The 13107-nt window shown below is 43.1% G+C and overlaps 1 protein-coding gene across 2 annotated transcripts in view; it reads right to left on the bottom strand.

Annotated features, from left to right (window-relative positions):
- The window catches only part of CFAP74 (cilia and flagella associated protein 74), a 38196-nt gene extending 27570 nt beyond the window's left edge, over positions 1-10626 (bottom strand). For both annotated transcript variants that reach the window (XM_066564203.1, XM_066564204.1), the window contains exons 1-13: positions 10536-10626; positions 9184-9553; positions 8710-8800; positions 8129-8275; positions 7836-7934; positions 6303-6407; positions 5020-5193; positions 4305-4415; positions 3036-3138; positions 2152-2309; positions 1440-1647; positions 882-1064; positions 58-228 (exon numbers count right to left, since the gene is read on the bottom strand). In XM_066564203.1, the coding sequence (XP_066420300.1) occupies positions 58-228; positions 882-1064; positions 1440-1647; positions 2152-2309; positions 3036-3138; positions 4305-4415; positions 5020-5193; positions 6303-6407; positions 7836-7934; positions 8129-8275; positions 8710-8800; positions 9184-9526 (1893 nt within the window). In that variant the 5' untranslated portion in view covers positions 9527-9553; positions 10536-10626. The remainder of the gene's footprint in view (positions 1-57; positions 229-881; positions 1065-1439; positions 1648-2151; positions 2310-3035; positions 3139-4304; positions 4416-5019; positions 5194-6302; positions 6408-7835; positions 7935-8128; positions 8276-8709; positions 8801-9183; positions 9554-10535) is intronic.
- Positions 10627-13107: the final 2481 nt, after the last annotated feature.

Raw genomic sequence — 13107 nt, 5'->3', positions numbered from 1 at the left:
TTGGGATATAGCTCCAGCAGATTCCTCTCTACAATTCCATGCAGAATGGCCACTGACCTTGAAATGAATGCAGCTGGGTTTGCTGTGGAAAGCACAGCCCTTGTGCTCCTGAGCAGGCACAGTTTGCTTGTGAAGAGTTCCAGTTTGGAGTTTCTCCATTTTTTTCTTTGCCATTTGTGTCCTTACTGTCCTGAGAGCCAACTGTGTTGGATCTTCTGCTCTGGGCACCTAAAAAGGAACATGGAGAAAAGGCACCAGATCTGTGTGTGACCACAGAATCTGCAGCTCCAGTAGAAAAATCTGCAAAAGGAATCTTCCAGAACCTGGCCAGCTCTCTGGCTCTCTCCAGTCAAACTCAGCATCCCAACCTCACCATGAAGAATTTAATGGCTTCTCAGCTCTCTGTTCTGCAGTTTATCATCACCCAACACTAGAAAATCATGGTTTTCATGGTAGAATTAGCTTTGCTGCACTTTAAGGGTTTTATTTTCTTCTCAACTTACTAAACATTGAGAAAAAAATCAGCTGACTTCACTGGAGTGTTTCAGTCATGGTCCAGTGCTTCTCCATGCAAGTCTAGGAATATGTACTGACATGATTTCTTTTGGACGGATTCTGAAGTTTTTTCAATTCAAAGAAGTAAACATAATGTGATTTATGTCTTCACAGATTTCTGAACTAAACCTAAAGCACTGTTTTCTCTTTGAGAGAACAAACTCCTCCAGAACAGTGTCAAACAGCAATGACTGATGATATTCTCACATCTGAATTTCTGCATCTATGTAATAACATAATGTCTGCATTTTAACTGCAAAATACACAATTACTGGTTTCAAGCAAGGTTCTTTTCTGTTTCTAACAGGAGATATCACAACATTTACCTTGTGCAAGTCACATTCTCGACTCCAAAGTCCTGGGAACTCAGGTACCAGGAGGGTCTTGTCCCTCTCTGTGTCCTCATCACCCCTTTCCTGGAGCACATCCTGGGGTTTGTTCTCAGCTCTCTCTCCCTGGGGAGCAGTTCCCTCCCCAGCCAAGGCATAAACTGATGGAGGGCACCACGGCTTTGGTGAAAGCACAAGTTTTGAAGATACAATTACAAATTACAGTTACTTCAACAGTTACCAATTTCTGAGGAGATCTTTTAACACAAAAATTACAGGTCTTTGGCTTTTTGGCCTCTTGGCCTTTGGCTCAGAGGTCAAAGATGACAACTTAGGCCAATCCCCTCCTAAAACACTGAATACAGACAAAATTTTATGTTAAAAGTCACTACATTTCCTTCAAGAAAAAGGAAACTAACAGATATTAAGAGATCTGATGGGGAAATTACTCTCCACTTGTTCTCTCCTGTCTCATGTTTGGTTGTAGTCTGTGCTATTTTTAAACAGAGTTCAATGACCTGCACATTTAACAAAACAAAACAAGACAATCTAAACCTGTGATATTTCTCCATCTGGACGTTTGCAGGTCTCCTCACTTTGCCAGGCTTTCCCACTCTGCAGTAAAGGATCCTCAAGTTTACCACGAGCCTTAATTGCCTTCGTAGGAGACTGACTTTTGCTCTGCTTGTGAGTAGCAGCTCTTTCTTGCAAAATTCGAGACACAATCTCCATTTTTCTTGACTTCTGCTGTTCTCTGAAAGCTCTGTAATCCAAAGTTGTAAGAAATATTAACCCAACCATGGCTGTTTAACAATAATATTAACTACAACCCAGATCCCTTGGAGCCTTTTAGCTAAATAGCAAGTCTTTTAGTTGGGTTCGGTGGTAATTTGTGCCAAGACACCAAGTGATTCAGAGGCTGTTTATACATTTTTGCAGACTAAATATACTCAGTTACAGTGTTTTAGAAGGCTGATACAGACTGTCACAGTGTTCAGGGGAAGAAGAAGGACAGTTTCTTCAGCTTTCCAGTTTGGGGTCACTGAACTCCCCTCTGGAGGAGTCGATCATGGAACACCCACGGGGCTCTGGAGCTCTGAGCACCCCTAAGGCAGAGTTCAGGGCAGCAGGAACAGACTGAGCAAGTGTCACACACAGAGTGGGAGAGGGAGTTCAGCCCCTCCAGGCACCATCAGAGATGTTCTGCCTTCAGGACCTGACTGAGCTCCAGGGAGCAGGCACAGTTTGATATGGATATGATACTCACTCTTGCCTTTTCTCGTGTTCTTGCTGTCGTTTATGGAGAAAAATTTCCCTGACAACATTGCCTCCTTCTGCTAGGATGGCCTCCCTCATTTTCATCTCCTCCTTCTTTGCCTCCAAGGCCTTTGCTTTGTTCAAAATCTGGAGAGTTTGGAGCCTTTCCTGTGAAAGTCACACAAACCAGTTACATACTTGATTGACATATTAAAGAATATAAACCAGAGGATCTAATGCTGGTCCCCTTATCCAAGCATCCATTTGTGGTGGATGTCTCTGAAGCAGAAGGTATTGTCTGTAATATTCTCTCTAGCCATGGGGTGCTGAGATGCAGAAAGCTCTGTCTAGGTCCAGGCTGCTTCTTTACCCTTCCAGCCTGCCCCTGGAATGCTGCTCAGTGAAGGAATGGGAAAAGATAACAGTTCTAAACAAATCAGGTTTAAATTAAGATCATTCCCTCATATCCTACAGAACAGAAATAGAAAAGCAAAGCAGCATAGCTTAGAAATTCCTAATTTATACTATTTCAATTCTCAAATAACTGTTTTTCTTCCATATGTTTTCTCCATGTGGAATATTTCTGCATTGGGATCCAAATAACTGGAAATCCTTCTGGCTGAACTTCCAGAGAACTTTTTTTAGTATGCATTATTTCCCAGAGAGTTCCCCTCCCAGAACAACTAGACTGTTGACAGAATAAACTGCATCAGCAGAATGTCAAAACCTGCCCACACAGATCCCTGCAATGGTTAAATTCTCCCCAGTTTCAAAGGGTTTGGTCAGGGATCTGATCAAAAATCCCCACACAGCTCTGCAAGGAAAAGTGAGCATTAGAAGCCAGCAGTCCCCCAAGGCAGTGACTTCACTGCCATCCCAGCCCAGCAGCAGTACCCTGTTGGAAGTGATGCTGGTTTTCAGGGAAAGCACAGCTTGGATCCTTCTCTCCATATGCTCCTGAGCTTTCGCTTCTTCCTTTGCATTTTTTTCATGAATTCTGTAAGCAAAGTAAAACCTTTCAGGCTCTCATCCTGGAAAGCTCCTGGTAATAGAATGTCTGAGCTGACAAGGAGTAATTGCCAGCAGGCCCTGCTGCTGTGCAGACCTGTTGGGTGGGCACTGGCTGTGGGCACAGGGAGCAGCTGCAGACTCCTCCAAACACGGCACTGCTCGAGCTCCAAGTGCCAACAGGTTTTCAAATATTTTGCTCAACAACTTTAATTTTTTTTTTTAAATTTTGGATATGAAGAATGTGTTTCATGTTATGACATATGACTGGCTGCTAAAATAAAGAATTCAGGTGTTGCTCATATAAGCAGTATCTAAACCTTATGTAGCAAACTTTTACAAGCCAAGCACATGTACCCACACTAAAAATAAACCCTGAAAACTCTACAAGTTGGAAATATGTGGGCAGGAATCAAACCTGGGAATATTCCTATAAATATAATGGGAAACCAGAAAAACAATTAAGATTGATATGTTTGATATATTTGTCAAGAAAAAAATCTGTTTGATTTTGTTTTTCTTAGTTATGATCAGTTTGTACACACTATCTAATAAAAATAAAATAGCACAGAAACAGTGCAATTATTTCAATCATTTTCCAATTAAGTCCTATTATTTATATATTAGGATATATTTACATATATATAAAAATAAGTAATGAATGTTCCATTTCTTCAGCAGCAAAATAATTCAACACCAGAGTAATAACATAAACATCAACCTAGGAAAGAACACCTAATTTCAAATCAACCAGAGCAGCAGCACAAAGAAATGACCCATCAACCCATTGATGTTTTTTACCACATTTCTGAGAGGACATAGAATGGCACAGGGCAGGTTTCCAACCTGGATTTTAGTTGTACTACTTATATATACATAAAATGCTTCCAATTATCATCAATGCCTCCAAGGTCAGAGCCCTCACAACAGAGACTCCAGGGAATCTGGAGGCCATGACAGGACACTGAGTGGATTTTCTTCTTTCCACATCCTTTTTGCCCTGTAAGATCTCAATGCCTCACCAGACTGTACCTGGCACGAGGTTCCCAGGTGAAACAGAAGACACAACTTACAGAAAAATCATTATTTTTCAAAGACTGCAGGATAAAGTCTTTGCCAGCAGAGAATGCACAACAGGAAAGGAGTGAAGCCCACCTTGCCATGCTCTGCCTCAGGAAGCAGACTGCCTTCTCATGGTTCCTCTTGGCATCCTCAAGAAGTTTTTTATTTCTTTCTTCACGTTCTCTCTGGGCTTCCTTCTCTCTTCTGCAAAACACAGACAAACCAAGAGCTGCAGCAGGACTAAGGAAAATTTGATTCCAACACAGTGAGACCTCAGAATGGGGCTGGGGAGTTTATCAATAAGTGCTGAAATGAGGACATTTGTCCAGTCTCCACATTCCCCACATGACAGACAAAGTGATAAACTTCACAAAAGCCACAGACTGACACACTTTTGCTCTGCTTTTGGAGAGCACTTTTGTGCTTTTTGGTGTTTGCTTCTGCTCCAGGAAATCTCAATGGACTTCACCATAAGCCCAAAAGGTCCTGGAGGCCAGCAGCACTGCACACACATGCAGTTATTCTGACCCAATAAACCTCATTTCCTATGACAAAACCCCCTGCATTTGTAGTTTTTTCATTTTCATAAAGTTTATTCCTGTAGATCAGAAATCTTTACTTGCATAACTGCAAGGCCATGGCCAATTCTTATTTTAATTCCATTTCCTCATCAAATATTCCTGAAGCACACCCAGCTAAGACACACAGTAGCAGCAGTATCTGAAGCAGCTAATCTCAGCACCTGCAGCAGAGAACTGGCTGAAAATAAAACAAGAAAGGCAGCAGGCTCTGACTTTGAGGCTCTTACTTCTCTCGAGTCCGACGTGTTCCTTCTGCTTGCAGGGCTGTTATTTTTTCCTTCCAAATCCTCACTTCTCTCTCCTCCTGGTATTGCATCTGTAGCTCCTCCTCATCTTTTTGAAGTTGTTCACGGAGGATGTCGTATTTTTCCTGTTCAGTTTCTATCTGCCACAGCTCAACCCTTTAAAAAGAAGTGTGAATTGTTTTCATTGGAATACTGATAGTCTTTCACTTTAAGGTGATAAATTGAGTAGGGAAGGCTCTATGGGGAAAATAAACATGTAACCATGTTTTCTTTTATTATTTAAAAACATATTTTGAACCAAACCCTTTTACTGGCACAGGTAGTCCAGACTAAGGCTCATATTTAATAACATATTCCTTTCAAAGACATCAAAAACATTGGTGAAAAAAGGGTAAAAGAAATAAACCTCAAGTTTGTGTTTCTCCCATGTACTTAGAAGAAAATATGAAAATCAAGAAAAATTCTAATAATAGCTTTTCCTTCAACAACAAATAACTTCAGAGACCAGGCCACAGTTTTTATTCTTCTGTGCTTTGCTGAAGGAAGCAGATATGATAGAGCTGAGTACATGAATCTGTTCTGTGTATTGCTAATCACACAATAAACAAGTCAAGCATTTTAAAGCTATTACACAACACTGCAGCAGAACACACTGTATCCTGGTTAACCACTTGGCTAATCACAGCTAGAAGCTCATGCCTGTGTTCCTCCTTTGATGTACCTGTGGTACCAAAATATAAACACACTCACCTGTTGCCTCCTGCAAAAGACAATTTTACTCTGTCTGATATAAAGGAGTAATTTATTATGTGTGAACAATCAATTACAACAGCAGTATTAGCTTGGCATAAAAATACACAGTACTGCTACAATGTCTCCATCATGCTCATTTTCTATCTTTTCCTTTATGCCCTATGAAACCACTAAGAGGCATAAATTACAAGTATTTATGCTCATGCACAGACAGATTTACTTTAGTCCATCTAATTTTACATTTCAAATGAGACCTGTTTAGGTCACAATTTATGCACCTCTCATAATAAAAGCAAAACTTTATTTACATGTGCAAAGCTAACTTGGGTTTTGAGCCACATCATCCAACTTTGTAAGGGAAGAATCATGCAGGCTAAAAGTTGCTCTAGATTGATGTAGTTCAGTATTTACAAGCAATTTCTCTATCGATTAACTTTTGAATCCATCCAACAGCATATGAAGAAGGCAATAAAGATTGATTCCCTGCACACTTCCTTCATCCCCTCACTTACAAGTTTTGTTTTAGTGTCAGGGCAAGTGTCAGCTCCAGCTCCTTCTCTCTCTCCAGCTCCGTGCACAGGCGGCTGCTCACGGCCTGCAGGCGGGACACGGCTGCACTGCACACGTGAGACAGAACCAGCAGGAGGAAATGTCAGCAGAGCCCCCCTTGCAAGAGCAGCAAGAGCAAAGCACAGCTCTAAGGCTCAGATTCATTCAGCAGAATCCCAGCAATTTATGCAGCCTCTTGTTTAACCTTTTAAGTGTCCATTCTTGAGGCAGAGCTTTCTTTAAACTCTTACACACCAGTTGAAAGGAACAGATGAGAATTTCAAAAGCACTGACCAGTAGCTTAATGCAACTATTCACTTCTCCAACTGATAAAAGTAGTATTATTCATGAAGATAAGCGTAGGTGAACCTAGAGAACCTAGGCTGAGTTTGCTTTTAAAATGGTACTACAATATTCCATACACTTAGCCAACAACTGCAGCATTCCCACACAGTTATTTTCCCTCTCTCCCCAGGAGAACTAGCAGACAGTGTGCTACAGGATCCACAGACAGTGGCCTGACTATACTCAACATAAACTCCCATCCTCTAAATGAAAATTGGATCTTCTACCTGCAGCTACTCCTCTAAATTCAACATTTCTCTTATTGGCATTGGCAGTGCTAATGGCAGCCAGCATTTGCATTATTGCTAAAACACAAATACTCTGAACTTCAGAAGCCAGGAATCTATTAAGCCTTCTCACTCCACTAGTCACTTGCTAAATGTAAGGGTTTGGGAGAATTGCTATTTTTTCCACATCTAGACCTCTCCATGTGACCCATCATAAGGATAAACACTACACTGCATTTCTGTCTTTGCTGGGATTTGTTACTGTCTCTGAAATCCCACTTGCACCACCTCAGGAGGCTCATTTGCATCAGCTCATCAGTTTTGTTTAAGCAGCTCTTCCATCCTGGCAGTTAACCTGCCTTCCTCTCTCTCATTCATCGTGCTCTAACCTGGAGATTAACACAGGTTAGAAATGCAGCTGCGAAGTTTGTTCACAAGCCTCTGGCTCCTGGTACACAAGCCACCCACTGCTTTCTATTTAAACCAAATGTGAAGAGTACAGTAAATTGCCTCCCACTTGATAGCACAAGTGTTTCAGAGCAGCTCCTGTATGCAGAGCTACTCCTGAAAGGCATTCCTGCATTCCAGAACAACACAAGAAAGGAATGGCACATGTATGTGTGCATTTATGAAAATATATTCACACACACATATAGAAATCCTGAGTGAATAATCACCAGAAGCAAAGCCATGACCTCCAGGAGTGTCACAGCACCTTGATTCATCAGACTGAATAGAAGATTGACATAACTGACAGCAGTGGGCTAGGCTGATTTAGTACCTGTTGTTACATTTTAAAATATATGCCTCTTTCATACCCATTCCCAAGTTTCCACCTCTTCCTGCTCTTATCTCATTAATTACACACAGATGAGCATAGTGGATGCCTGTAATCCTTGGTATCCAGAAATACTCTCTACCTACACATTGCCAGCCTCCTCCTCTCTCTCTATTTCCATGTCTACATGATCCAGCTGCTTTGCCAGCATCTTGCTCCGCAGCCGACAGGCACTCAGCGTGTCACTGCAAGAAACAAACACATCATTTATGTTTTGTAGGTTCTTTGCTCAGTGAAACTCTTCTTTTTGGGGGCAAGATTTACAGCCAGGATTCCTGTCAGATACACAGTTCTATAAACTCCAGTATTTATGAGGATACAGTATCTCAGTATTGGCTGGGGATTTGTGCTGATGGATTATGGTTGTTTAAACACTAACCTGGTTTTTTGGACCATCAGTTTCTTTTCCCTGACCTTGTCATCGAGCAATTGGAGGCTTCTCAGTGAGTTTGATATGTGAATTTTGTCTGCAGACTTCAGAGGCTGAATGGTACCAATGCTGCCCAAAGAGTGTTCTGAGCTTTGCCTTTGATTTGGAACACACAACCAACAAAGAAACAATGTGAAACTGTAGTAATGTGAAGTTTGTCTGACATCCTTACATCCCTGCTTTCTGTTTTATTCTAGCAGAACTGTTACAAATAAGACCATTATAAATAATGAAGAACATGAACACAAACAGCATAGGAAGTTTGCATGCATGGACTTAAGCCAGGGTTTTCAGTATTGGATATCCAATGTTGAACATTTATACCCTCATTTAAAGCACTAATGATGTGTCTTTGTTTTAAAATGCCTGCGGCTCCTCTTGATCCCACCTTGGCTTTGCAATTTCAGCGTTCCTGAACAGTAGTTCACAATTTAACAGGAACATTTTAAACTAGTTTAAGCCATGTCATACACAGCTGGTCACTCAGCACCACTGAGGAAATTCTGTTTGAACTGGAACAAGGTATTTACATGGTAGAATCAGACTGGTCTCCAGCATCTTCAAAAGTGTCCTCGTTTTCCATCTTGGCACCAACATCCAGCTCTTCTTCCAGCTCATATTCTAGCAGATATTGAAACAACAGCTTAATAAAGAGACTTGGAATTTTAAAATGCAAAGCTTTCTATATTTGCTGTCAAGTCACAGTGTGGAGAATCAGATGTGACATTTTATAGCATTACTGCAGTGTACATTAAAAAATTCATATGGCAAAACACACAGGACTATGATACACCTGCAAATGAACAGGAGAATGTTCTCTGCCTTCATGTGGAAGTGTCACCATGAATCCCATTTATGTGGGAAAATCCCAGACAAGAACAGGGAGGGGGACAAGGGAGGATAATGTATTGTCAGGTTCTGGCCAATGATCTAACATGTTTATCTTACATTAAGCTTACGTTAATGTCAGTTTTTTATGAGTTATCATAACAATTCATTTTCACCTTCCCAGTGTTCTTCCAAGTCAAGGAGCTGATCAGCTGCATCTTCTTTTTCTTCCTCTTCTACTTTTTCTTCTTCCTCCTCTTGTTCGTCTTGTTCTTCTTCCTCTTCTTCTCTTTTTTTTTCCTCCTCTTCTTCTCCTTCTTCCTCTTGTCTTTCTTCTTCTTCCTCTTCTTGTCCTTCTTCTTCTTCCTTTTCTCTTTCTTCTTCTTCTTCTTCTCTTTCTTTGTTTTCCTCTTCTTTTTCTTCTTCTTCCTCTTCTTGTCTTTCCTCTTCCTCCTCTAGAAACACTAGAGGAGACATTTGCTGTTCTCCCTCACTAAAACTGATCTCACGGCCTTCCATGCTGACAGCTCTTTCCAAATGACCAGGCTGAATAAAAAGAAAAACATGTTTTCCACATCAAATATCCAACAACTTGCAAGAGTGGTGACTATCTCAGGAGGTGAATTCACAGCATTCAGTATGCATTTAATGCATGTGAAATGACTGGATACAACACCTCTGTGCTAGTTACACATTTTGAGTATCAACTATAATAAATCTCTTAGTGAAAAGCAAGGACTCTGCCTTTTTTTTTTTTCTTTTAACAATCAGCTCAGTAATTAAACAAACCTTCTGAATGTATTTTATCCACTTACACCATGAGTTTACCTCAAATGATTTAGGCACAACTCCAACAAACACTCTTTGTCCTTGAGTCTTGTGGAGTTCTCCAATGCAAAGCAAACTGTTCCCAAATGTTGTTACAATTTATTAGCATTCAGTAAAAATTCTGCATGTCATCTAGAATGAGTTATTACCACATGGTTGAGCATTTCACATCTTACCCACAGAAAGACTTGGACATATGATTAATTTTAACGAAGGTGGCTCAGCTTTGAGTGCATTTATGTAAATCCTTCTGCAGAACTCAAGAAAAATCAACAAAAAGAGAGCATCTATTTTCTCTGGTTAGGGAGCAGAGAAAACACACTCCAGGATTTGAAGTAAGGAGGAATGAGTAAATGATAGAAGCCACCCGAAAGCCAAGTAGGATTCCTACGCTGGGCTACTGATTTAGGGATGTTGGTGGCACTAAGAAGTGGCACAAACATCAAACGCAGCCAATGCAGCAGCGGCCCCAACGCCTTCAGCCAAATCGCTGCGTTGTGAGGTTGTGCGGCTCCAACTCCCAAAGAACAACATTTGGGGTAAATTAGGCCGAGATGCACAGCACAGGCCCGAGCCCTCCCACAGGACACCCCGGGGCAGTGTCGGTGCTCCCGGCGCTGTCCCCTCAGGGCGCTGTCCCCTCAGGGCGCTGTCCCCTCACGGCGCTGTCCCCTCACGGCGCTGTCCCCTCACGGCTCACCGCGCTCAGCCCCCGGCCCGGCTCCTTACGGCCCGGGCCCGCCGCGCCGCCCGCGCTGCCACGGCAACGGCGCCAACCACCGCGCGCGGGGGCGCCGCGCACGCACGGCCGCGATCCGCCCCCGAACCGCCGCGGGCGCGGGGCGGCGCTGCCGGCGCAGCTCGCTGGGTTCCCCCCGGCCGCCGGGTGGTGCGGGCCGGGACGGGCCGGAGTCCGAGAGCCGGGGTCCGGTGTCCGAGGGCCGGGGTCCCTGGGTCCGGGTCCGGTGTCCAAGGGCCGGTGTCCGGTGTCCGAGGGCCGGGGTCCCTGGGTCCGGGTCCGGTGTCCGAGGGCCGGTGTCCGGTGTCCGAGGGCCGGGGTCCCTGGGTCCGGGTCCGGTGTCCGAGGGCCGGTGTCCGGTGTCCGAGGGCCGGGGTCTCTGGGTCCGGGTCCGGTGTCTGAGGGCTGGTGTCCGGTGTCCGAGGGCCGGGGTCCCTGGGTCCGGGTCCGGTGTCTGAGGGCCGGGGTCCGAGGGCCAGGGGCCGTGGGCTGATGTCCGGTGTCCAGGGGTCCCTGGGTCTGGGTCCGATGTCCCTGGTGTCCTCGCAGTTGTTCAGATCATTGAGTTCTTGAGGTCTGAGCCATCTTGAGCAGCTCTCTGGGGAGTTTTCCTGCTTGACGATTGTTTACATTATTTATTGGCAGAGGTAGATTAGAATATGGAACACTGACACGCTTTTTGCACGTTCTTTAGAAGAATGATTTACACTTTGGAAATACAGTGACATTAACAATTCCATTGTATTGGTGTCAGTAGTTACCCTGGTGGGAGCACCTCTACCTGTGCTGCCTGTCTGGGACATCTGGTTCGGGTGGTTTCAGGTAACCAAAGCCAGAGACATTCCCAGTGAGCTTTCAGCTTAATGTTTATTCACATATATTTATAAATTTTAAGTAAGTTGGTGGCATTATGATTAAAACCCTTTTTTTGAATTCAGATGACTTGCTGCAATGTGAAGTCCTGTGGATTTGGGGTTGGAGCACTCATGTAAGAATACTGAAGGTTTCCAAGTTTCAATCCAAAAGGAATCTGTCTTAAATGTCTTTTCAGAACTAAGCCTGTACTATCCTGACAAAAGCATTTCACCACTAGTTACTAATTAAAGGTTATTACAGCAGAAATCATGTACTGCTCATGCTGCCCATTTATTACATTCTGAACAGTCCTTTGGCTTCAGCAGCAACTCCAGCTCTAGAGGTTCCATATAAACTTCTCTGATTGTTATAAATATGCACAAAATCACTACATGAAAGGTCTTTGGATGATATTTCAGTGATTTACATACAGTGAATGTCTGTGTTCATAAAGTGAACCAGTTTGAATATTCTGTCCTGCAGCAGAATCTCCTGAGCCTGTGTGTTTGATTTCAAGTGTTCAGTACCAGATTTAGGGTGCCAGAGCTGCTGGGGCTGCCCCATCCCTGGAAGTGTCCAAGGCCAGGCTGGACGTGGCTTGGAGCCACCTGGGCTAGTGGGAGATGTCCCTGCCCATGGCAGGGGGTGGCCCTGGGTGAGCTTTGAGTTCCCTCAAAGCAGGCCATTCTATGATTCTGTGGTTTTAGCTCTAAACTGGTGATTAACTGGGTTTCCTTGCTGTTCTATTCCTTGTGTTACCTTGACAAAGTCAAGGACCAGTGCAGCTGGATCCACAGCACAGCAGCTCCCTCACTCTTGGCACTAGGCCTCGATGACGTGCCAGAGAAACCCAGCTATTCACAGGCTCCCAGGGATTCAGTTATTAAAATACCGAGACATCATCTGCACCAAAATACACCCTGATCTGTACACAGAGACAGATGCATTCTCAGATTTATTTAGTTGAAAACGTTCCTTAATTGTAAGCAATATTTCTGTAATTGTTTTCGTTGCTATGAGAGTAAGGTCTAGGTTTTGATCCCAAGCACATGCTGCTAATCTGAGCATTTATTTCCACTGGCACACACAGTATGGAGTATAAATTACTCACAGTGACCAGTGCATTGTCCCACATTTATGCTATACGTCCTCAATCTTGAGAAATACACAGGCATTCTTAGCTCTATAAATGGTGGAATCTTGATTTTATGGCATCTATTCATATTACATAAAACAAATTACATACAGACATTTGCAGGATTAAAGCTACAAGATGTAGGCTAAAAATATGCAGTGATTAACTGTATAGCTCTCTCTGCAGATCTGGAATAGTTATAACTGTGTTAACTCTGAACCTGCCAGTTCCCACACTCCTCGAGTTGGGATGAAAAACACCCAAGCACGGATTTTCCCCTCAAGAAAACACCCAGAAGAACACCTGGAAATATCACTGATTGTCAGTTTCTTGGGATATTTTTCTTCAAGGTATTTTTTCAGTCCCAATTTACAACTGTTTGAATTATTTTCATAACGAGAACATCAACAAGGGTCATGATTTTGTTTCAGGTGAATAATGTGTTTTTAGGGAAAGACAATGTAGATTTTTCTCATAGAGATAGGAAAGGAAGAAGATATCTGCAGTTCCTCTGAAGGAAATTATGGCTTCCCAGCCAAGTTC

This window comes from Molothrus aeneus, chromosome 21, assembly GCF_037042795.1.
Source record: "Molothrus aeneus isolate 106 chromosome 21, BPBGC_Maene_1.0, whole genome shotgun sequence".
In the NCBI taxonomy this organism is placed as follows: Eukaryota; Metazoa; Chordata; class Aves; order Passeriformes; family Icteridae; genus Molothrus; species Molothrus aeneus.
Note: the sequence above shows the minus strand (reverse complement) of the source record. Positions and strands in the feature narration are given on the sequence as shown.